The sequence below is a fragment of the Lygodium microphyllum genome, chromosome 3 (assembly GCF_053477565.2).
Source record: "Lygodium microphyllum isolate KBCC chromosome 3, Lygodium_microphyllum_v1.1.10, whole genome shotgun sequence".
Taxonomy (NCBI): Eukaryota; Viridiplantae; Streptophyta; class Polypodiopsida; order Schizaeales; family Lygodiaceae; genus Lygodium; species Lygodium microphyllum.
The window spans coordinates 145,666,701-145,691,737 of record NC_141137.1 but is presented as its reverse complement, the minus strand read 5'-3'; the positions used below and the strand labels follow the sequence as shown (position 1 = coordinate 145,691,737).

At 41.0% G+C, this 25,037-nt stretch overlaps 1 protein-coding gene across 6 annotated transcripts in view; it reads left to right on the top strand.

Annotated features, from left to right (window-relative positions):
* Window positions 1-25,037, top strand: part of LOC148038996 (ubiquitin-like domain-containing protein CIP73) — a 94,585-nt gene that overhangs the window by 25,921 nt on the left and 43,627 nt on the right. For all 6 annotated transcript variants that reach the window (XR_015690358.1, XM_087674858.1, XM_087674859.1 and 3 more), the window contains 2 exons: window positions 15,147-15,344; window positions 15,516-15,588. Coding sequence is in view for 5 of the 6 variants with exons in the window: in XM_087674858.1 (XP_087530984.1) it covers window positions 15,147-15,344; window positions 15,516-15,588 (271 nt within the window). In the remaining variant the exon portion in view is untranslated. The remainder of the gene's footprint in view (window positions 1-15,146; window positions 15,345-15,515; window positions 15,589-25,037) is intronic.

The following is a 25,037-nucleotide window of genomic DNA, read 5'->3' as shown; positions in this document are numbered from 1 at the left end:
AGTGTAACAAAACCACCCCCCCGGAAAAAAAAAAACCCACGCGAGTGAATGATAGAACGTATGCAGAAAAAAGCCAGATCAATTGCCAAATGGTATTAAGCCTAGAGCCTTGTGGAAGGCTTCAAACTTCTCTCTAGAAAGGGCTTTTGTAAACTCATTTGCCAAGTTGTTGTATGTAGGGACATAACCAAGTCAATCTCCCTTTCATGGAGCCTTTCTTAGGCCGTTCTTCAACAACATTCCATATTTTTGAGCCTTATGCCCCATGTAACCAGCCTTCCTTCCATGGATGGGTGGTAAATCCTTGATTACAACCTAATTACAACAACAAACAATAAATGCAAATCTGAAAATACAAATTTACCTACTGATCTTGGACAATGTATAATCGATTGGCCCCAAAATTGATGTCCCTTTCGGTATTTCTTTAGCTTTATTGAAGAAAAAGTTGATTTACAATGGGATTCTCCCAATCCCCTTCGCAATCCAAACTCCCCTGGCTGCCCAAAGTGACCAGTGAGTCTTCAATCTGATTTGCCCCTTGACTTCGGCACTTAATTGGACTTTACCCACTTCATAGATGATGGAAATGCCCCAAATTCGGTGGTTGGCTAGTCCTCCATCTGAATTTAGCTGAAATTCACCTTCAGCACTGAAAAATCGAAGTCTTGGAGCTTCCAATTTTTGGCATGCTTCTCGAGATTGCTACTAAACCCTAATTTTTGCTGTAAATTAGGATTTACAATAGAGAAATTTACAATTTCTTAGCCTCCAAGGGTCCAAATGCTGAGATTTTCAGAGCAAGGTTGTGAAATGGCTAGGAAATGAGAGAGAAAATTGTAGAGAGAGAAAATTCAGAGTTTTGTCGCGAAAAATGACTTAAAATTAGTCAAATGCAATTGATGCCCTGCCACAACAGCTTGTAGATGCAAAGAATTGAAGAAAATCAGTCATTAAATGCTGCTGCCCTATCTCAACAGCCTGTAGATGCTGTTACTTGTTGTTGATTGGTCTTCTCTTGCCCCTGGCTGCCAGAAGGTCCTTCAATGGCTGCAAATCAGACCAGCAACATTTCCTCCCTCTCTCTTGCAGGCTGAATATACCAAAAATGCCTCTCTTCAGCCTCTAAAGACGTTTTTCAATCGTGCATGGGCATTTTTGACAAGTTGCAGCCTTCCCAAATGTTTTTTTCAGCATTAGCCATAATTAAATATTAATTTTCAGTCTTTAAATACTGAAAATTAATCTAATAATTATTTCGGTGCCTTGAAAAATAATCTGATTGGCCAATAATTAAATTGGCTAGGCAACTTCCATTCCCGAGTGTCTCTGCGTCATCTTTGACCATTAGGTTGGCATTAGGTATCATTAAACACCACTTCTCTAGTGTCACCAACAAGTGACACTTATGGCCAAATGAATGACCTAGGCCAATAACTTGCACTAGATACCACCAAGTACTTGTGCACCATAACTTATAGTAACTTTTGGTTTTGACATCCCGTGATTTTCTCGGGTTGGGAGCTCATAAATTTATTTTAACCCTAGTTGCATCTCACATGTGCAACATTTACTTAATCATGTGATTAAAAATTAATCCATATGTTAAGTGAGGTTTCAAAAGTACATGTCCTCATGATACCTCGTCTAGGATTTGAGAAGGAGTGTTAGAGATTTATTCATTCCCTGGACATGCATTGGAGTTTATTGCTGTATAGTTAGTACTCTTGGGGCCAGGTTTTAATTGGCCAAATTGATCAGATTTTCCTATTTTTTCGGCCTATTTGTAGGTTGGCATGCCCTCGCCATTTATCACTTGGTTTTTAGGTGGAGAGAGAGATTAGCTTGTGGAGATACATTTGAAAGCCCGTGTACACATTTGCACTCTTCATTTCAGCATTTATCTATTGCAAGTTTCTACACTCTATCATCCCTTTTCTCTCTGCCTCCCCTCTTGTGTTCATTTTCTTTCAGTCTGGTCATATGCTTCCACATTCACTACACTCCAACATCATCATGGATTATCAAAAGCAAAATGAAAAAATTAAAAAAGCCAATATGATGATGGTATCAAAGTAAATAAGAGCGCTTGGCTCTCCTACCATCTACGGAGTCATGTTGGAGGAATATCAACTCTTGAACGATAGAATTTAATGAAGTGAATTGCCTTGAGAATGTTTGATAGTGGTTAGAGATGGTAGCTTGGACTCTTCAATAATATTGCGAGCACCATTGGGCTTGGCACGAGATCTCTTGGCTTTGGATAACTGTGTGGCTCTATCTATAGTGACCTTAGAGACTCCTGTACGACATGTTGGAGCTAGTATTGGTGGTTTATGGTGGTGGCTTGATCCTAAAGAAGTCTGTAAGGTCCATTGTCTCAAAATATTTATTTATGTCTAGTAGAGGCCGAAATTGGCATATGAGACGATCCATACACAAGAACAATCTATCTCTCTAACGTCATGTAAAAACTAAACAGAATTTGACTCTGATCTAATGGATACTAGAATGCTACAAAAGTACAATCATGACTAATAATGAGTAATCTATCACTAGCTCCATCCATGAGTATGGCAAGGTGTAATATATCATACATTAGGTGAGGGGCAAGAAGGGCTCCCATACTTGCTCTATCTTGGGTTAGACTTTGCTATCTTCCCTCCATGCTTCTATAACATTGTGCTAGGATCTAATGTGTGTGTGTGTGAGAGAGAGAGAGAGAGAGAGAGAGAGAGAGAGAGAGAGAGAGAGAGAGAGGGCGGGGGGAGGGAGGGAGGGAGGGAGAATCATATTAACGTGTACATACGGCCAAATCAGTCTATGAGATCAAAATGTTACATGTGAAAAGCATGGATTTTCCCAAGTCCCAACTTGAGAGGGGGTGTTAGCAGTTGTGTGTCTTGTGTAGTCATCTCGGTACTTTGGGTCATTTTTAGGGTTTTGACCTTGTTTAGGGTTTTGCCACTTTTTTGCCTATATATAGGTGGCCTACTCTCCCACTCTCATTATCCATCAGTGATCCTTTGTGATTAGCTAGCCCTCCTCATTTTCTTATCTCCTTGCTACTGTTTGGCACCCACATTGACACGTAGAGCTGCATGTTGGAGCTGACCATTGCAGCCTTGTACGTTTAGCCATTGTAGTGACATTGTTCCTTCCTCTCGGAGATATATAGGATCTAGCGTAGTCAATCATATCCTCGCTAGGAGTTAACTGATGTTTTGTTTGGGTCACCCGAGCTTGTGTGGCATTAAATACCATCACCTTGGTCTTCCAAAGGTTTAGTGTCAATCCTCTATCCATGCAAAATGCTTGCAATGTATCCATGTGTCTTATGCAAGCCCTCGGGTGAATCTGCAATCAATACCACATCATCCGCATACAACAAGATGGCTATCAATATGCCAATAGGCAAAAGTGGGCATGCTTGCTTCACCAAGATAGTACTATCCATTATATAAAAAAGCCCTCTTGGAGCCCGCACCCTCCTTGCCATTGACTCATATAGGGCATAAATCCTCCATCGTTGATATTTTGGAGTGCCAATATCTTGTAGTTGCTACACGAGCTTGGCTTGAGGAAAATTGTCGAATGCTTTGTGAAAATCCACAAAGCAGCAATAAATCCTCCTCCCATGTGCCCTACCTTTCTCTATAATAGCTTTGAGGGTCAATATATGATTAAGCATAGTGAACCTCTCTTGAAGTGTGCATGCCCTCGTGCTCTATATCCATGTCTCTTTGCCCATGTGCTAAGCTCATGCTCTAAAATGCAGCCATATATCTTGGCCAAGTAGTGACCAATTGTGATCATTCTATAATTGTTTTCCAACACATTGTAGAGTGAGTATGTTCAATGTAATATAGAAGCCTTTGTGGATTAGGATAAGGATGATGTTTTGGATGCTAGTGTGGATATGAAGACTATCTCGCATTCTTTTTTGGTCTTCCATGAAAGAGGAGTTTCCTCTTCTTCATAGGCAAGATGCCAATGCTTTCTTAGATCCGTCAGTGGTTACAATCCTTATTGCAAGGGGATTGTGTGGATGGGATTTTTGTGGGACCAAGGGGTTATAATGAGGTGTTGCTTAAATCAACATGGCATTATGATAATCTCTTGGCACGGTTAGCCTTGTTTTTTGATCGTTGCTTGGTTCATGTTGTGCCATGGAGACCAATGGCAGACTTTAATATTTGCCCTGTTGTGTATTGGCCTCTACCGAAAGTGTTAGCAAGATTGTCAGCTCATGTGTGAGTCTGTGCATGCTTGTCAGGGTTGGGCACATTATCATTATGTTAGGCATTATTGTAGTGATTTATTTGTGGCATTTTATGCTAGTTGACCGGCATTTAATGCTGGCCTTTCTGCTGCTGTATTTGGCATATTTATTGCCTATTTATTGTGGAGCTCCTTCTCCTCCTCCCTAGTTATCATCACCATTCACCAGGTGGATACCTCTTTGGAGAGGAGCTGGTGCCAATGCCCATGCAGCTAGTGACTCACTGTTGTATACAAGTGTCTTGTGTTTGCTATACGGATTCCATTTCCTGAGCACATTTTTTAGTTCTCTTCTTCGTAGTGTTCGTTTATTTTCTTTCTCCTTTGTCTTGTGTTCAGCAGTTTATTTCAGCACTTGTCTATGTTTCCATTGCTGCACCACTCTTGACATGGTATTAGATTGTAGGATCTAGGTTCGTGCCAATTACAGGTCTTTCCTCCATTTTCTGATCAGGCAATCTATTGCTGATTGTTTTCAGCTTGTGTGTGGTCAGCTGCTGCCTGCGTTTTCAGCCTAGCACCCTGTGTTTTCAGCCTGTGCTAGTGTTTCAGCTTGTCATCATCAGTCCGCTGCATTAATTGGTCAAACAGCCTGCGTTTTTGGTTTGCTGACCCTAACTGTGGCTGGGCAGCTGTTTTTACAGACTGTTTTTGCTGTTTCTAGCAGTTTTTGACTAGGTTTTCATCATTTTCCATCAATCACCCTTCGTTTTTGATCAGATTTCTGGTTACACTACATGAGAGCTGTCATTTTGTGAATATTTTGCTGTTGGTTTGGCTGTCCTCTCTCTTTGTATACCTTCTATTTTTTAATCTTCTCTTCCTATCCTCTCGAGATGGCTCCTCCGTGCACTTCTACTAATGATAAGTTCCATGGACTTGACTATCTAACATGGAGTGTTGGTATGAAAGCTTGGTTTGTGCAGAAGCGGTAATAATGGTAAATTGTTTGTGGGGCTATTCCATGTCCTCCGCGTTCATGTCCACCCCTTGGTGATTTTGATAAGGTCAACCATGAGGAAGCTGTGCTTATATGGGATACGGATGGTGTGCGTGCCTATTTTGCTATTCTTCAATGTATTTCTAAAGACGTTCTATTGGTGGTTAACTCTTGCATGACAGCTTTAGAAGTATGGTCGAAGCTTTAGATGTTGTACGAGGCACCTTCCACCATGCATGCACAGAGACTTTATGGACAGTTCCAATAGATGCAGTTTGAGTCTAAGGACACTATTCACTCAGTTTTGCTGTGTTCACAAGTACAAAATGAGGTTTGTGACACACATGCAATCTGCTCTTCCAGAGGCACAGCTCATGGAAATGGTACTCTACAAGCTCCCACTGGTGTTTGATGGAGTGACGAATGCTTTGAGGGCGCAGACATCATCTACCCCTGTGAGCTTCATACATATGTCCTCGATGTTACTTGAGTATGACATATCTTTGCGTCTACAGAGGAGGCTTTCGTCTCATTATGGAGGTTCCAATGAGGCCTTTACAACTTTAGATGTTGGGTTTCACTCACACCTACGCTCACAAAGGAGTGTGGATGATCCTTAGTAGGACATTGGGGCACTTTTTACTCTCCTTACGGGAGGTTTTTTCCTCTAGATTTATTTCTCTTTATTTTCATGTGCGTATGTTACACAGTTTGGGCACTTATAGTATTTTGCACTCTTCGGGTGTGAACACCCTCTTACAACCCTAAGGTTTAAGGGTTGTACTTTGTACTTGCACCTTACACTCTAGAGATCATCGCATTGGGTATCCTGCTATCACATTCTCTTCATTATCAAGAGTACTTGCAGTTGAGCTCGAGCTTTGATCGTTGTGTATTCTCTCACCTCTCAAATTTGGTATCACAACTCAGCTCAGCTCTTGGCCACCGCCAGCTCGTAGTTGCAGCTTCTTGGCATTCAGCAAAAAGTGCCACCAGCTTGTGCATGGGTCTTCTCTGCCTTCCTGGCTAGCACCGCTAGCACCGCCAGCGCCCGTTGGCTTGGCTCTGTTCGCCACCAGCAACAACTTTGTGCTTAGCACCTGCAATGCTGCCCCCACAGGCAGTGTGTCCGCTTTTGAAGTGCCCAGTTCTCTAGACAAGAGCCAGCTTCTAGCGCAGCTTGAGTAGGTGGCGCCTTTGCTTGTAGCGCCCGCTACCTATTGTGCCGCTGCTCTTTTTGCATGGATGCTGCCTGAGCCGCTTGCCCCAATCCGCAGTGATCTTGTGTTAGGCCTGCCAATCCGCCAGCAAAGGAGTCGTCCGCCAGGCATGCCTGGCCTGTCCGCCCCTACGCCAGACCTTGCAGCTCCCTTGCACAACATCTCCAACTACGCTGCCCGCCTAGCCCTTGGACCACCTCTGCGTGTAGCCACCACAGGGCTCGCCAACAGCCTGCATGAATTTGTGCTGCTGAGGCATAGTCAGAGGTAAAAAGAAAAATTATTAATTTTTTATTCAGATTTGATTTACAGAAAGGGGCTTGTGCCTGGGAAGCTTCTCTCTGCTTCAACAAGTGTAGTTTTACATAGAGATTTTGTGCAATTTTGGATCAAAATTTTGGGGCTTTTGTAGTCAGCTCAGAGATTGGCAAATGTACATCAGTGATAGTCTGAGATAGACCGATTTCATGCATTTTGGGACAAGAAATTTCGGGGCTTTTGCATTTTCAGTGCTGCCGAGCACTTTTTGCACCTTGGACAATGTGTATTTCAGACAGTTTTTTGACAGAGTGTGATTAAATTTGGTAATCAGAGCAAACTGTTTGCTGAAATTTCTGGAAATTTTGAGATTTTCAGGTTGGTTCAGCTTGAAATATTACTCTTTTGCTCTTTGATCAGTGACATTTACCATGGCAAATCAGGGAGGTGATGTATTTACACATGTGTCCAAGGAGGATAGGTTGGATGGCAACAACTATTCTCTATGGTCTTTTATGATGAAGAATGTGTTGATTGCAAAGAATCTTTGGGATTATGTCAGTGGTGAAGAAGTTAGGCCCAGAGTTATGGCTCTTGTTACACCTCCTCTAGGAGGATGTGGATAACGGGCAACTCAGCCTGCTCAGCGTGTTTAGCCTACTCCGGCTCAGCCACTTCCCCAAAGTTCAATATCACAAATGGCATGGGACACACAGGATGCACAGGCTTTGTTGCTGATTGCATTGGCAGTTCAGCGGTCTATAATATTCCACATTCGGTCTGCAACTCCTTCACGAGAAGCATGGCTAACCTTAGAGCAGATGTTTGCTGGAAAGAATGAGACCTGCATCTCTTTCTTGAAGAAAGAGCTTGAGACTGTGAAGATGAATGAGGGTAATTCTATGCAGGATCATCTAAATAAAATTCAGGACTTGCGTGAGGAGCTTATGAATGTAGATGAGTATTACTCAGTTGCCCAGTTAATATCTACTGCCTTGAATTCATTGCCGCCCTTGTATTTGGCCTTTCATACGGCCTTGAACCTTACCATGAGGATTTCTCCACAGCCACTTACTTTCCTTCAGTTGGTTAGTTTGGTCTTAGAGGAAGAGTACACAAGAAAGAAAAGTGGTGTAGATATCATAGCCTTTGAGCAGGCTTTTATGATAGGGTAGAAGGGAAAGGGTAGCCTAGCTAAAATTGCTTCGTAGAGCTTTGGGACTTCAGGTACTTCATAGGGCAACAAGAAATAGGGGGGTAAGCAAGCCAAGAAGGGCAAGTGCCACTATTGCAGGAAGCTAGGACACTACATCACTGAATGTAGAAAGCGCATAGCCAAGGAGGAGTCAGGGATGCTTGCTTTTGATTCACCTTCTATTGCTCTACTGAGTTCGTCCTTTGTTGCAGATAGGAACAATTGTTTTTACACATGTAGTTATGACTCTTTGTTGATAGAGCATTTAGCTCTACTGAGGATGCGAGCACAACCAAGCACTGGAGAAGGTGAGAGAATGTTGAGATGAGAGAGAAATCTGAGATTCTTCATGGGAAAAGTCCCAAAACTATTTGTTGGCTTGTCAATTGTGCATTTAATCCAGTCGCCTATTGTTCCAAAGCCCAAGAATTTTGTTGCCTGATCAAGAATGCTGTCGCAAGCCTCTGGTTAGGGTCTCCTTGATCTCTCTTGCCTTCCGGAAGCCTTTGATGGCTACCGCGTGTAGCAATTGCTGATTTCTTTATAGGGAAAATGATTAGCAGTTTGTTTTCTCCCTCTCTCTCTCTCTCTCTCTCTTTCTCTCTCTCCTTCCCTCCCCACATAACTTGCATACATTGAATGGCTCTCTGACCCAAACAACCTTCTTCACCATTGCAAGGGCATTTTTGCCAAGTGGCAACCTTCTAATCCCATTTTTCAGCAATTTATAGTATATTAATTAATTTTTAAAATGGATTAATTTTGAACACTAATTTTAGCCCTTTTAACCTTGCCCAAAATTAAATGTGCCCATCCATAATTAAATTACCTAGGCCATTTACAACCTTGATTGGTCCCTAGCCTCAATTGACCCTTAGAATGGCATTAATTATTTAATTAATGCTAGTCCTTAGTGTCACCATTGACACCTAATGGCCAAATAACTATCCTAGGGTCAAAACTGATACCAAGTAACAACCAAAGTCGAGCTCGCATAACTTGTTAGAACTTTTGCCTTTGGTATCCATTGACGACTCAGGGTCCTTGGCCATCAACCATGAAATAACTACCATGTGCATTACATGCCCTATTATCTTGCACATTTGATTATGAAATTAACAAAATGTTACTAACAAGATTAAATCATTTCAAGAATTTTATGTTTCTTTGACACTCACTTCACACTAGCCTTGTGAAGAGAAACTCATTCAGTAAGTTTATTTTATGGACTAATTGCTATTTTGGTTTCCATTTATAGTCCCAAAAAGACTTTATTTGTAACATTAGTTAGTGTTTAGGCGCCATCCGAGAGAGCGGAGGTACCACACTAGATAGTTCGGTGGGCATCACTAGAGAGAACTTAGTGGTTCATGTGCATAGAAATAGAGCATGAGTATTCATCCATTCTTTACTCCACTTCACTTCACTCCACTTCACTCCATAGTTACTTTCTTATTAATTCATAATCATTCCCTCCCCATCAAACCTTTAGCCTTGGCCCTCTATTGTCATGAAGACATGTGTTTTGAAACTTCACTTAACATGTGGATTAATTTTTAACCACATGGTTAAGTAAGTATTGCGCATGTGAGGTGTAACTAGGGTTAGAGTAAATTACGAGCCCGGGACGTGAGGAAATCACATGATGTCAAATGCAAAAGTTGCTATAAGTTATGCGGCACACGTGGTATCTGGTGCTAGTTGTTGGCCTAGGTCATTCTTTTGGCCATAAGTGTTAGTTGGTGACACTAGAGAATTGGCGTTTAATGGTACCTAATGCTAATTTGATGGTCAAAGATGGCATAGAGACATTCGGGAATGGAAGTTGTCTAGCGAATTTAATTATTGGCCAATCAGATTATTTTTCAAGGTAGTGAAATATTTATTAGATTAATTTTTAGTATTTAAAGACTGAAAATTAATATTTAATTATGGATAATGCCGGAAAAACCATTTGGGAAGGTTGCCACTTGTCAAAAATGTCCATGCAAGATTGAAAAACATCTTTAGAGGTTGGAGAGAGGCATTTGAGTGGATTTAACTTGCAAGAGAGAGGGAGGAGATGCTGTTGGTCTAATTTGCAGCCATTGGAGGACCTTCTGAGGCAGCCAGGGGCAAGAAGACCAATGAACAGCAGGTGATAGCATCTACATGCTGTTGAGATAGGTCAGCAGCAGTAAATGATTGATTTTCTTTAGTTTTTTGCATCTACAAGTTGTTGAGATAATGAAGCAGCAGTAAATGACAGATTCTCTTTAGTTCTTCATGAAGAAAGTCTGAAATTTCTCTCTCCTCAGCATTCTCTCTCATCTCCCAACCTTTCTACAGCCTTGCACTAAAGTTTATAGCATTGAGATTTCTCTGCTGTAAACCCTAATCTACACAAAAATTAGGGTTTACTAGTAGCTTCGGGAAACATGCCAGAAATTGGAAGCTCCAAGACTTGGATTTAACAGGGTTGAAGCTGTTTTTAGTCAAATTCAAGTGTAGGGACGAGCAAATCAATGAATTTGGGGCATTTTCCATCTCCATCAAAGCGGGTAAAGGCCAATTCCTTGCTCAAATCAAGGGGCAAATCAGATTGAAAACTCGCTTGTCATTTTGGATAGCAAGGGAAGTTGTAATATTAAAAGGGATTGGGAGAATCCCATTGTACATCAACTTCTTCTTGAATTAAGTTATATAAATACTGAGAGGGGTGTCAGTTTTGGGGCCAATAGTGTGTCCAATGTCCAAGGTTATATTGTAAAGTGTGCATTTCAGTTTTGTGAATTTGATAATTGCTGTAAATAGTGCTTAATTAGGTTACTCACCACCCTATTCGAGGAGGAAGGTTGGTTTCATGGTTCAAGTGGCGTCTACCATGCTTTCCACACCCCTACGTTGATGAGCATGTCAGTTTGTGGTGCTATCGTCGTGATCATGACGTGAGACTAGCAGGCGATTTCATTCTAGAGGTCATCTTCACATTGCCATGAGGTCCAGTCACTCCAGGTTGCTTCGTTTTTAGCTTGGCAGCCTCATCATCCCTATTGTTGCATTTGTTGGTATCACTCGTCAGATTGGTATAGTAGATCGTCTTCATCATTATTGTGTGTTTTCAACTCTTGCTGCTACCTTAAGTGATAGTTCCTAGAGCCATCAGCCACTTTATGGAGGTTGTGTTTGTAGCAGTTTCAAGCCGTCTACAGTAGGTAACACCCTCTTTATCAGTCCTACATTAGATACTTGTGTTTTTGTGTTTTCTTCACTCTAGAAGGGCTGCCCAATAGTCGCTTGGCTGTAGCCGCTTACATGGAGAGAGCTTCATCATATACTCTTGGGTTTTCTTCTCCTCCTAGCTACAAAGTAGTTGCGTTGATAGCATCCATCATCTCAGAGAGATTTCAGCATATTGTCCATCTTTGACAGCTTTGGGGATTGCGTTTCACTTCGTCTACTCATGCCCTGCATCTTCCATGTCTACTCTAACATTCCATTGCTCAGAGGAGTGTGCTTCACTCCCTCCATAGAGCAGCTCTTTCCCTCATCATTGTCACCTCTACTTGAAGGATTGGGTATCACTCCCTTCAAAGTGTAGATTTCTTCTAGGTGTTGCTGCATGATCAGCCAGAACAACGGAGTCATCTTAGAGCATTGCTCCATTGTATCAGCTTGATTTATTCAGCATGATTCAATGTTCACCATTCATCTTCTTCTTTTGAGTTTTTGAGTTTTCTTCTTTGAGTGTTAGCCATACACTCTGTGTTTCTCCTTGCAAACCATACTATCTCTTTGATATGGTATGAATGCATAATGCATACCACCTGGTCACTTTTCTTGAAACCTCCCAGGAGCAGATTTACAGCTGCGTTTATTATTGATTTCAGCGGTCTGCCTACTTCTTGACATTCTACAACTTGCTATCATCACTGCTTTCAGCTGCTCCAATTGTTTTTAGGCTGATTGAGACTGTCCAGATTTGGGTTTGCAGCTGCTGATCACATTCAAAGGCTGCATGCTGCATTTTGGGTTCCATATAGAGTGCAATATATATATATATATATATATATATATATATATATATATATATATATATATATATATATATATATATATGCCTTGATCCTTTTGAGACCTGAGTTTGAGGTAGTGTAGTGAACCCTCTCCTCAAGCTTGCTTGCCCCTCGTGCTCTATGCCCATGTCTCTTTGCCCATGTATTGAGCTTATACTCTATAATGCAACCATATATCTTGGCCAAGTAGTGACCAATCATGATCCTCTCGTAGTGGTGAACTTTCCAAAATGCAGCCATATATCTTGTCCAAGTGGTGACCAATCATGATCGTCTGGGAGTGGTGACCTTTGTATGTCCCCATCCTCTAGCACAAATCTCATGTTACATGGAGTTGTGTGTTGTACATCTTTTTCTGGGAAATACCCATGCATGCATTTCAATCTTTGACCCGCAATGTCCATACACGCAAACTATAAAATGTTCTCATAGAGTGGCATGTAAGGGGACTCCTTTGTTGCATCTCATAACGCTGTATACTTAGAACCAGCTGGTGGAAAGTAGCAAATCGCCATGTATAATTCGAGTCCATCTCTGCATACTTGGATCAATAAGTATCATGCCTTGGTATCTCTATGTACTACATGTACTCAATCACAGGGCTCCTCCCTAAATAATACTAGGACTCCTCTAGATCCTTTGGTTCCCCTTGTTGTGCATGACTAAGGTTGAAAAGCCTACTTCCGCTTGTATCTTGGAACCTTTGGTAAATGCCTATTAGTGCATTGGTTGTGCCTCAATGTACATGGCAATATCTACATTCTTGAAAGTGTCCTCAAAATGACCTACATCGTTCAAGAGAGCCCCACTATAGTTCCATACTATAAATCTCAAGGTCTTATATTTTGTCTAGTGTCATTGGGACGAGGGTTGATAATTATCATTCGTTCATCATGATACATTGCAAAGTTTCCCTCTATGAGCTTTGATGGTCCAAGGCATGTGCTCTTTTCTATGTGTCACTTGGGCCGGAGTGAGGTCTTCATCCAAACATTTCTTCTCCCCTTTCAAGGTTCCCCTCTTTCTTTTGGAGAGAGAGAGAGAGAGAGAGAGAGAGATATTAATGCCTATGTACAATGGGTAGTTATTGTTAAATATCAAAGTGTATCATGCAAATTTTGATATGTCATATATCGTGCAAAGTGATGTAGGATTAGTGTCAATGTAGGATATAAGAGGGGTGGATGGATGGAGCACTAAATCATTGGTTATGTGATTGAGTGATAGGCTACTATATTTGTCAAGGATACAACCATGTAAGGGAATCCTATTTAACTCCATCAATCAGGATCGGTGGATATAGTATATCATATATTTGTGACGAGATGGTGTGTGGATAGCACTTGTGTTGGTCTCTAAGAGCTACCAAGTGGTGCTCTTGTTGCTGATGGATCTCCATAATCTCTTTGGTGTAATATCTATACATGCTATCCTTACACCCTTGGCCGATTTGCAGTTTTGATCTCCTTGAATAGTGTGGGGTGTCTCAACCAGTAGTTCTTCTCGCTCTCCATCTCCTCTTGGCACAATCCACAAGTTCTCATCTCTAGGGATGTGGGATGGTCTTCCTGTCTCAATCTACAGTTGGTGAGAGGAGACCGTGAGTTCTCAACTGACCAATGGCGACTTGCATCCCATGTGGCATGCATATGACTAGGTACCTAAGTCTCTGAATGAAACCACTGTGTTTCTCAGAAAGTGCTCCTTCTAGTATGACATCTTCAAGGGGAGTGTTGGGTTGTAATGCACATGTGTTGCATGCGTAGCTGATAGATATCCAGTCTCATTATGGGGTTCCTCTCATTGTGAGAGAGGTGTATGGAGGGGGACTCATGGTTATATTGGAAGGAAGGGAGGTGGTCCATGTCGATCGTGTATCCTATGAGCCACTATGCCGCCTATGCATACCATGAGCTCCCATGTTCTACTTGTGCTAGCTGCCTATCAGCCTCAAAAGCACTGCTTCAAATCTGTCTGGATGCATACCTTGTACTTTGTGTATGAAGCCAATGGTCTGAAAAAGGGCCTTCATCATCATAGGGGTTGCTGCAAACTTTACCATGACGATGTTGTGTGGTACTGACGGTTTGCTGTGCTTCATCAATGAGAGCATGATAATCTGTGGTCTTTCCATTTGCATCCATAATAATGTAGCTAAATCATGGGTCCAGATAGGTGCTCCATGCATCATGGGTGGCGTAACCAATGTATCAAACAACCACCTCCACGTGTGGGGTTCATGGAAGTCTGTCTGATGGTACTCTCTCTCCAACATGGCTAAGGCTGCATTTCCTCAGATGAGCTGGTCTCTGGTAGCATGTGATGTGGTGAATCTCTCAGCAGATGATGTAAATGTAATCCCCGAATAGACACATGAATCCACCACCTGCATGTGTCCTGCTCCTGCAGTGAAAACAGACCTCCTTTATGCTGGGGATGATATCTGAAATACTAGGATCTCGGTGTTTCCAAGATTCACCCTCTTTGTGTAGAAATCAAGTAGAGCATGGAGATGGTGGTGTAGACCCGCCTGTGACTCATAAGATGATATCATCAGCATAAAGCATAGTAGAGACCAATGTGGCCTGGTATGTCCACCCCTTCAATGACACTGTGTGATGTGGTCCTCTGCCTTGTCAATTGAGTGAGCTGGGGAGCTCTTGCAAGTATACAAAGCAAATGCTGAATACTAGATTGAGTGAGCTGAAACTACAAAGCTTTAGGGCCTCAATATATAGGCCTAGGGACACATCTAAATCTTTGACCCTTATTAAATGCTGGGTGGTGTAACCGGTCTTCACACCTTTACACTCACACTAACACACATAAGGTGTGTTTACACATGGAGATGATAAATAACTCATTGTGGATGTCGTGAACTCTGTGATGTGGATGTTTTCTGAAGAATCAGCGAAGGTGATCTTTTTGTCTCGACAGTATCTTGCAAGATATCCAAAGTCCTTAGAAAGGTTCATCTTTCTCTGATGCTATTGCGTGCCCCATGCTGGGTAAATTCACAGGGTTAATGTTTGAAATTGAAAATTCAGCTTTACACTTTGTAAAGGAGTATTCATTAGTATGTACCTGTATGAGCATGCCATTGTATCTGCAGGTATTTTCAGTCTTTAGGATAGCTGTCCATTTCTAGTTAACCAAGACAGTAGTCCATGCCTTTTATGTGTTTGCATGCAAAACAGGTAAATGCTTATAATGGATCACAAGAAACTTCTATGGATAGAGAATTAGTGGATGGGGCAGCTGGACAAGAAGGAACAGATCATGAATTGACAGTTCCTGCACAAATTACAGATCGTTCTTTTCCTGGCTTGCGTGCTGGTCTGGGTTTTGTGGGTGCCATTCCTGCTGCTCTTCCTCAAATTCGCATTGTACAACAGGTTACTATACGAATTTATGCTGTAATTCTTTCTTCAGTTTATAAATGATAACTTTGAGCTAACCGATGAGTGAGATCACAGGTTATGGGAATGGTTGCTAATCTTGTTTTGTCTTTCCTGGTCTTTAGGTGGTCTTGATGATTGTTACCATAATTTCTTTTGTTGCATTAGGTGGTTCCTGATGGCTTGAGAGTTCTATCACAGCATGTGCATCGTATAGAGCAAGCTCTAGCTGCTTCCAGTAGTGAGTCCCTCTGTCACTTACTTGTTGGTGATTATTTATGGATAGTCTGCATGTTCATGTTTGTTTAAGGTGAAAAAATTGTGAGACAATATCTTAAATGTACTTCATGTTGGATTTAACCTGGATAGTCCAAACTTAACAACCTCAAGTTAAACAAGAAGCAGCATAAAGTTAGGTGGATTGAAAACACCACTTTCATTGTGTGGATTGGAAACACACGTCTTTTGTTCCTACATGAGGAGGACAAGCCAATGAAATTCATATGATCATGGTTCATAAAGTGGCCTTATAGGCTATGTACCTCACTTAAGTCCAAGTGAGAATTTGTGTTCTAGTATCTTTGAGAGCTCTTGTAAATTATTCCACCTCTTTTGACTAATTTTGCCATCTCAAAAGTTACTCCTAGTATTGTGTGATTCACGTAATGAGCCATCTTTTCATGGATCTTACAACAAGAAGACAATCCCCCTATATCCATGGAAAATCTTAGCAATTGACAAATCTTATCATGTCAATTGTTACATAGCAGCCACAATGTGCAAATGTTTCAAAATAAGTTGTTATCTCATGTATTCTACACTTGGAAGATGATGTGGCATATGTTACATCCTTGGACATCTGGATGGGCACTAGGAGATTTGTCACGGTGGTCATGAAGTGACTTAGTGTGAATGCACTAAGGGTCCTATTTATAGGTCTTAGGCCCTATTGTGCTCATTATTGATCATCGTGACCAATGCTACTAATGCCCATTTGGATATCCGAGGATGTAAGAATCTTGTAAGGAAATGCTAGGGCTAACATAGAGAAACACAAGTGTGTGACACATGATAAACATGATCTGATGAATCTTGATGAAGATCCTCTGTGTATAGAGATGAAGAATGATACATGGACTTGAACTTGTGTGTCTCAAGGACTAGGGCAAATTTGAACTGAGAGTGGTAATGTCGGTGCTGAGAACAACTCTAAGAGAGTGTTGTACTTGAGACGGGTCCCAAAATGCAGCAGTAGAATCCAACCAGTAGGGATGATGATGAGGGCAATAATGGAGGGAGTGAAACATAGTCCTCTTGGCAGTACTTGTTGGTGAAGTCCCCAGGACAGCAAAACACAAGTTTGCAGGTTGAAATGCAGCCCAATATGGATCAGATAATGTAGAGTGCTAAGCACAACAGGCAGTGGGATGCCAGATGATGCTCATGTAGCGGATGGCTGATTGGGACAGCACATGACAGCTCCGCTAAGCAGGGTGGCAGCTCCAGTAGGCTGGTGGCAGCCTTTGATGATCTTGGCAGCAGCTAGGACAGCAAGGCAGAGCCTCAATCTGTGGGTGTGGCATCTCTACAATGTGGGTGGCAGCTCTTGATGAGAGTGTGACAGCAAGGGAAGGTGAGAGTGGCTGATGGCTGGAGCAAGGTGATGAGGGATGAAGGATGGATGCTTGTGACATGTCCCTATATAGGAGATTTCTGGGAATTTTTCCTATTGCTAGACATTATATGGCTTTTTCTTTTTACATCCATCTGTATGAGCTCCATATCTTCAGATGCAACTAAGCCCAAGATGGTTCGCAAAGTAGTCATTTTGACTACAGAAGAAAAGATTTCATCAAAATCAATTCCATGTTCTTGCTTGTACCCTTTAGCAACTAGGCGTGCCTTGTAGTTTGGCAAAGAATCAGAAGTGACTTTCATTTTGTAAACTTATTTGTATGGTAGCATTTTCTGCCCTTTAGGCAAATGCACCAAATCCCAAGTGCCATTTTTCATGAGAGATTCCATCTTTGACATCATTGCCTTATGCCATTTCTTGCTATCTTTTCTGTCCTTTGCTTCCTGGAAGCATGATGGCTCACCACAATCTGTCAACATGACATAATCGGCCACATAGTTAACACCAGGAACAAACCTATTGGGTTGTCTTTGCACTCTGGTCGACCTACCGACCCAATGGTCAAGAGTTGCTGGTTGCTCATCCTGCAAATCTGCATTAATAGCTTGCTGTTCTTCAGGTTCAGCATGTTGTACAACTGGTTCTGGTTGTTCCAAAGGCATCTGTTCTTTCTAAATTTGTGGTACGTTATGGACAAGATCTCGTTGATCATTTTCAGCATTATTCCTTGCATTTTCGGGAACATTTACAGTAGGTATTTGCTGTTGTCTAACGGGTATTCTTTGCTGTCCTATCATTACATCCTCTCGGAATACAACCCTTTTGACCTCCTCTGTCTTTTCGGGTTGTTTGTGCATGCGATCTTCCCGGAAGATAACATCATTGCTACATATTACTTTTCTTTTCTCGGGATCCCATAATCAACACCCCGTCTCACCTTCATCACTATATCTTAGGAAAATACATTTATAGGACTTTGGCTCAAGTTTACTGCGTTCTTCCTTGCGAATGTGCACAAATGCCTTGCAGCCAAATACTCTCAAGTGAGCATACGAGGTGGCTTGTCTGACCACGCTTCTTGAGGAGACCCCCTTCCCCAAGACCTGTTTGGTGATTGATAATCAAGTGTACGGTTGTCATAACAGCCTTTGCCCAAAATCCATGAGGTAAAGCAACATGTGACACCATTGTATGGATGTTGTCTTGAATGGTCTTATTCATACGCTCTGCAACACCATTTTGGGGTGGATTATGAGGAGTGGTGAGTTCCCTTTTAATCCCTTTGTTGTTACAAAAGTCCTGAAAGGCTTTGGACACATCTAAATGTACCAATTCTAAGGGTGAAGACTTTAGAGAAGGAGATTTCTTATGTCACGTTTAAGCATGTTTACCATAAATACAATGATCACATTGTCAAAATCAACATACCTCAAAGACGGTAGATAATCCAAGCGAGAAGGAGATTTCTTATGTCATGTTTGAGCATGTTTACCATAAATACAATGATCACATTGTCAAAATCAGCATACCTCAAAGATGGCAGATAACCCAAGCGAGAAAGCACTTTCATTCCAGTTTGACTCATGTGTCTCAACCGGCTATGGTATAAAGAAACACTTGGTTGCTCGGTTATGGCGACAACATGGTCACGTACACTAGATACATGCAAAGGATACAAAGTATCACTTTTGGAGCCCTTGGCAACAACACGAGAGTCCTTATGAAATTTCCATTTACTATTCCCAAAGGTGGTGTAATAGCCTTTATTATCTAGCTACCCTGTGCTTATCAAGCTCTTCTTGAGTTGAGGTACATGCCTCACATTATGCAAAACAAACATGGAGCCATGTTGAAATTCGATTTTACATGCATAGTTATTCCCCAAGTGGACAACACCACGTTCACCACCATTGTAGTCAAAAAACCATTCATAATGAGGTGTGATATGAAAGGATGCACCTGAAGCAAGTATCCAAGTGTGCACGTCATCCTTAGATTCTGCAATCGATGCGTGTGCTCTGAAAGAAGTGAGAAGTACATCACCGTTGCTGTCATTTTCATGACTACATTGCCCTCTTCTATTTTCACACTGCTCTTCTTTGTAGGCTAATTGTCCTTTTTCTTAGTCTTGTTGTCTTGAGTGTTTTTGTTTTTGCCTTTCTGTTTCTTCAATTGAAAACAGTCCCGTTTGTAGTGTCCTTTTTTGCCACAATGATGGCACTCCATATTTTTGCCACGAGACTTGTTGTGTACTCTATTTTCAGAACTATCCTTTTGATGAAATCTGCCTCTAGTGTACAATTCATTAGAAGACTTATTTACTGAATTATTTTGCCTGTTGAGTTCTTCCATTAGGCAAAGAACTCTCCACATTAGAATATAATAGCTGAGCATTCGAGTTACTCAAAGCTGTCTTGAAAGTATCCCAACTTTCAGGCAAAGTGCATAGCAAGAAAGTAGCCTTGAACTCATATTCAAAATGGAAATCCAAAGCAATCAATTGACTGAAAATTGAGTTGATCTCGTTCAAATGTATAGACATGGCTGTATCTTCTTTCATGCGAAGTCCATTAACTTTCTTAGCCAATAAACCTTATTGGCTGCACTTTTTTGAGCATACAATTCTTCAAGCCCTTGCCACATTGCATATTGTTGAATTTAGCTTCTCAATGTTAAAGAGCGAGTTGTTTGACATTGAGAGCTCAATGATAGATCGTGTAAGCTCATCCAAGTCATCCCACTCATCTTGTTCCATGTCTGTTGGTTTTATTCCCTTTGTTTTGATGGGCTTCACGTGTTTCTTCTGCACCAAGACATTGTAGCACTGTTTTTGCCATATTGTAAAATTATGTGCACCCTCAAGCTTCTTGATGTGCAAAAGATTGTTGTTGTCACTGTTTCCAGTCATAATTTGCAGTACTAAATTAACTCAAAAGTCACCAAATGCAAGCCCAAATGTCACACAAGTAACCATGATACATTGCAAGTACCAATCAACAATGAAAATCCAGAGATTGTAGAAACTTCAGATCTGCAAATAGATTTTAAGAATTAGAGAGTGTCTGTTGCTTCACTGCTCAAGCAATTACTAACACATTTAGAGGCCAAGGCACTAGTTACATGTGAAATTCCCAAAATTTGACTGCAATTTCTACTCCAAAAGCATTCCTTGGCACAAATTTGACAATTTAGGTCAAAAGTGCCAAATTTTTAGAAGGAAATCCGTCCAGATTGCATCAATACATGTACCCAAGTGCATACACCCGACAATTTTGCACAAATTGAAGGAAATTTGCAAAAGCCCCAATTTTGTTAGGTCTGGTGTGCTTAAATTTCAGTGAAATTGAAGAAATTTCACTAAAATGTGAAAAGCCCAAAAATTTCTCAAGAAAATGTACACCAAATGTGTAATTTCTGAGCTAGATTGTCTTATCCTGTGTTGAAGTTTCCAAATTTGGAAAAAGCCCCAAATTTCTGGGTCAAAATTGCACATTGTGGTTGTGCATATGAATGTTGGGCGAAGGGGAGAAGGGAAAAATTACAGAAATTAAAGAAAGAATGAAGGAAGAAAACATGCCTGTCTTGGCATTGACCAAGACTCGCTCCCGACGGACCAGCGTTCGTATCGCCCACCTGATCAGCCGACCAAGATGTGTCCCTTGGCGGTCTTGCATTCGTGTTGCTCACCTAACCAGTCGACCAGTACCTGTTTGACCTGGACATTGTATGTCAACTTGTTGCCTGTGACTCCTATCTTCTGTCTGGCTTGTGCGGTGCATGTCGACCTATCGCCTGTGACTGCTGCCTTCTGCCTAATCTGCGCAAGCCGTTAGTTGCTCGCTTGTCTGCTCGCGCAACCCGTCAGCTGCTCACCTGTGACAGTTGACTAGCTCGTCTGCTCCCCGCTCTGATACGAGTTTGTAAGCACTTGCTAGGATTGAGACAGAGTACAATGCAGACTGAGTGCAAAAAAAAGAGTGAGTGTACGACACAATCAATATTTGGTACAATGATGGATGTACCACTTTAGGTTTAGATAATATATAAAGTACAAGAGTGTAAGGGTGCATTCACACTCGAACACTATAAAAGGCACAGTGGGCCTTTATTCCCAACATTGTTTTCCAGTACTATTGATGCAAAAAAAGGATAGTTCATGGTGTATGTACATTGACTATGATGCTTTGAATCAAATCACGATAAAGAATTGGTTTGTGATTCCTTGGATCGATGATGTTATGGATAGATTGCAAGGGACAACTATATTCAGCTGTATAGATTTGAAAAGTGGATATCATCTGATTCACACTAGACTAGAGGATGTGTCTAATACAACTTTAGGATATCTTTTGGATTGTATGAGGATGTCATCCCACGATGCTTCAGAGATTGGGAAGTCCGCAGATGAGCTTGCAGCAGAGTGGATCTTTGCCACTGAGATTGTTGGGCCACATTTAGCAGTTGGTTTTGTGGTTGATGGTGAGCCCACAAATAGGGCAGCAGGTGCCATTGTTCAGGGAGTTTATAAGCATATCACATTTTCTGGTTCAACAATATGAGGAGATACATGATTTGTGTATTGAGAGGTGGAATGCCTATAGCTTATCTTTGCATTCAGCTGCATTTGTTTTGGACCCTGAGTTTCAGGGTAAGGATCAAGAAAATGATGCTTAGGTCAATCTCCATTAGAGACAAATTCTTAAGCGCACGGTGCCTGATGTTTACACTAGGCACAAAATTAGAGATTAGCTTGCTCTCTATAGGAGAGAAAAAACTCTTATGGTTGTGCGGATGCTCTACATGACCGATGCAGGGTTGGGGCACCTTTGTGGTGGAAGAATTTTGGATCAGATGGGCCAGAGTTGCAGAAGTTGGCTGTTCGTATCTTAAGTCAAGCAGTGAGCTCCTCTTGCTTAGAGCAATTATGGAGCACCTACAGTCATATTGCTTCAAAGAAGAGGAATCGCCTTGGAGTAGAAAAAGCAAACGATTTGGTCTTTGTTAGTGTCAACTTGAGAATGCTTTGCAGAAGTGGTACATCACAAGCCGATCCATTTACCCAGTGGGAGATGGAGCAGAGGAAGAGCATGCTCGTTTTATGGAGACTATGCATGGCACTCATGATCATGAGGCTAGCACTTCAAGAGTTGCAGATGCGCATTTTGTTGGAGATGATGATGATTCCCTCTAGATTTGGCCTTATTCCTTGCTAGGGTTCATTTTGTATGTTGGTTCCAGGTTTATGGCTGGTTATAGCTTGGTATCCAGCTGCCAGCTGCCTATATGATGTCATGACCTATTGCCACATGGCACAGCTTGTAGATGCTCATTTTGTTATAGATGATGATAATTTCCTTTAGATTTGGACTAATTCAATGCTAAAGTTCATTTTGTATATTGCTTTATGGCTAATTATAGGCTAGCAGCTAGCTGGCTGTTGCCTACGCCCTAGCTCCTAGGGCCTACATGATGTCATGAATGATAAAGCTACTTTAGTCTTTCGTCTTTTACTACTCAATGTTCACTCTTTTTCTCCTTGAACATTTGTTTTTAGTTTCTATCTTTGAAGTTTGAAGTTTGAACTCTTAAGCTTTCATGTCACATTAACAACGGCAAGTCACATTGGAGTTTGGATGCATGCTCTTTTGTAATACATTGATTGTTAAAGTTTATCCATACGGTTTGTATTTGTCATTTGCTCATCTCATGTTCGTTGTGCGATATGCTGATAAAATTCAATGAAAAATGATGTTTTTAAAGCTCAAACTGTGCTTGTTTATACATTTCATTGCAATAGAGTCAAATGTGATGAGCTGAAAACTGTTTTATAAGTGAAAATGCATTTTTTAAATATGATGTCCCCTCCCCCCTCGTGGTCCCCGTTTCCTGGTTTTGGCTGACCCTTGTCCTCGACCCTGTTCCTTGTTTTTGCCCGACCCCCGTTCTTGTCCCCCGTCCCTTGTTTCTATGCTAATGGCCTAATAGGATCTACAAAGGCAGATGGAACCACATTGAACTTTTTTCTTCAAGTGTTTGATTGATGGTTCTCATCCCATCAAGTGATTTGTGCCCCATGGGGAGAATGAAAGGGATGGTTAGGCTCAACACATCACAAAATAGACAAGCTATCTTGGCCACTTGTAGATGTCGATGATGAAGAAAATATATGGGGAGTGTGGAGAGAATACAAGGGAGAAGATTGTCATGGGAGCTCTTGTTAATATGGTGGATACATTGTTAACTACTCTTTGATCTAAAAGGGATAAATGCACATAGATGCATGTTTACAAGAACAAAATGCCAATGCTTGGTGGTAATGGAAAGGGCAATGTAAGATGTTATGCTCGTGTAAAATGCTATGCAACAATACCACTTGGATAGTGCCCTTGCAGGGGAATTTTTCACTTGTCCAAGTAACCTTCTATAACTATAGTCATCTTAATGATGTAGATGATGATACAATATGGAAAAAATAACCAAGAGAATGAAGCTGCCCCCTCTTAAAGTGATAGGGAAAATATGAGAGAAACCCCCTCTTTCCATTAGGGTGAAGTAGAAGAGAAGGGAGCATCCATACCAAGCTCGGATAGAAGATATTGTAAGATCAATCTATTCACCGCTTGGTCAATATGTTTATAAAATTGTCTGATAAAGGTGCAAACTCTAAGCGGATATTGCGTAGCTCAGCCTAGTCTCTAGTGAAGTGGTAGTGCATGTCAATATGCCTTGTTCATGGATTGATAATGGGCTTACTAGCTAGGTTTTTGCAGAAGGTGACTGTTGGAGTGACACATGGAAAGTTAAGTGCTACTACTAAGCTCCTCAGATACATTGTCATGAGGACATGTATTTTTGAGACCTCACTTAACACGTGGATTAATTTTTAACTACATTATTAAGTAAATGTTGCACATGTGAGGTGTAATTGGGGTTAGAGTAAATTTACGAGCCCGGGACTCGAGGAAATCATGGGACGTTAAAGAAAAACGTTGTTGTAAGTTATGCCACACATGTACTTGGTGGTATATTTGGTGCTAGTTGTTGGCCTAAGTCATTCATTTGGCCATAAGTGTTAGTTGGTGACACTAGAGAAGTGATGTTAAATGGTACTTAATGCCAATCTAATGGAGAAAGATGACGTAGAGACACTTGGGAATGGAAGTTGCCTAGCCAATTTAAGTATTGGCTAGTTAAATTACTTTTCATGGCACTGAAATATTTATTAATTGAAACCCTTGGAATACATGGAGTAGTCAAGGTCCCAATTGCAATCTGTATTTATCGTATTCAAGCTTTGGCTTGGATTTAGTACAACATATACAAAGCCTTTTAGACAATAGATCTAAGATGTACTTGATTTGATTCAATGCAAAAGATTTACTATCTGCTATACATCAATCCAAGCTCAAAACAATTTAATTCTAACCCAAAGTAAGGCTTCAGACATGTATAAATCAGAGTGGAACCAAAGGAGCCTATATTTGTCAAAGTACCTTGTTCCACCTTTCAAAAGATCCTTGTTTTCAGCCTAAACTCCTTGTTGTCAATCGTAGTTGTACTAGTACTATGTATGAAAGAGTTCATACTATACCAGACTTACCTTATGTGTTAGTACCATAAGGTATCAACTAATAAATACTTATTTTTTTGTCGGAACCACACTTTGGGATGAGCTAAATGCTCCTTACTTTGATATGATTCTCCCATGGAATTAGGCTATTTGAGATTCAAAGAATTTATTTATCTTATTTTGTAAAAAATGATCGGGTTTTAAGTTGCTTTTAGGATAGAGTAATGTACTTTTATTGTACTACACCTTTAACATCTTAAGGTACCATCTAGTACCGTATTTTATCAACTATAGCATACCATACTTTTCTTATGTGAGAACCATGTGCTCAATTACCAACAACAGTGAGAAAGAAATGGTATTTGTATAAATGGTATTTCTTATGGTATTTGTTCACTAAACTTGTAACCACATAACATTTATGAAGAGCTTTTTGCAAAAGAAAGACCTTATCTTTACGGCATGCAAGAGAAAATCTCGAAGG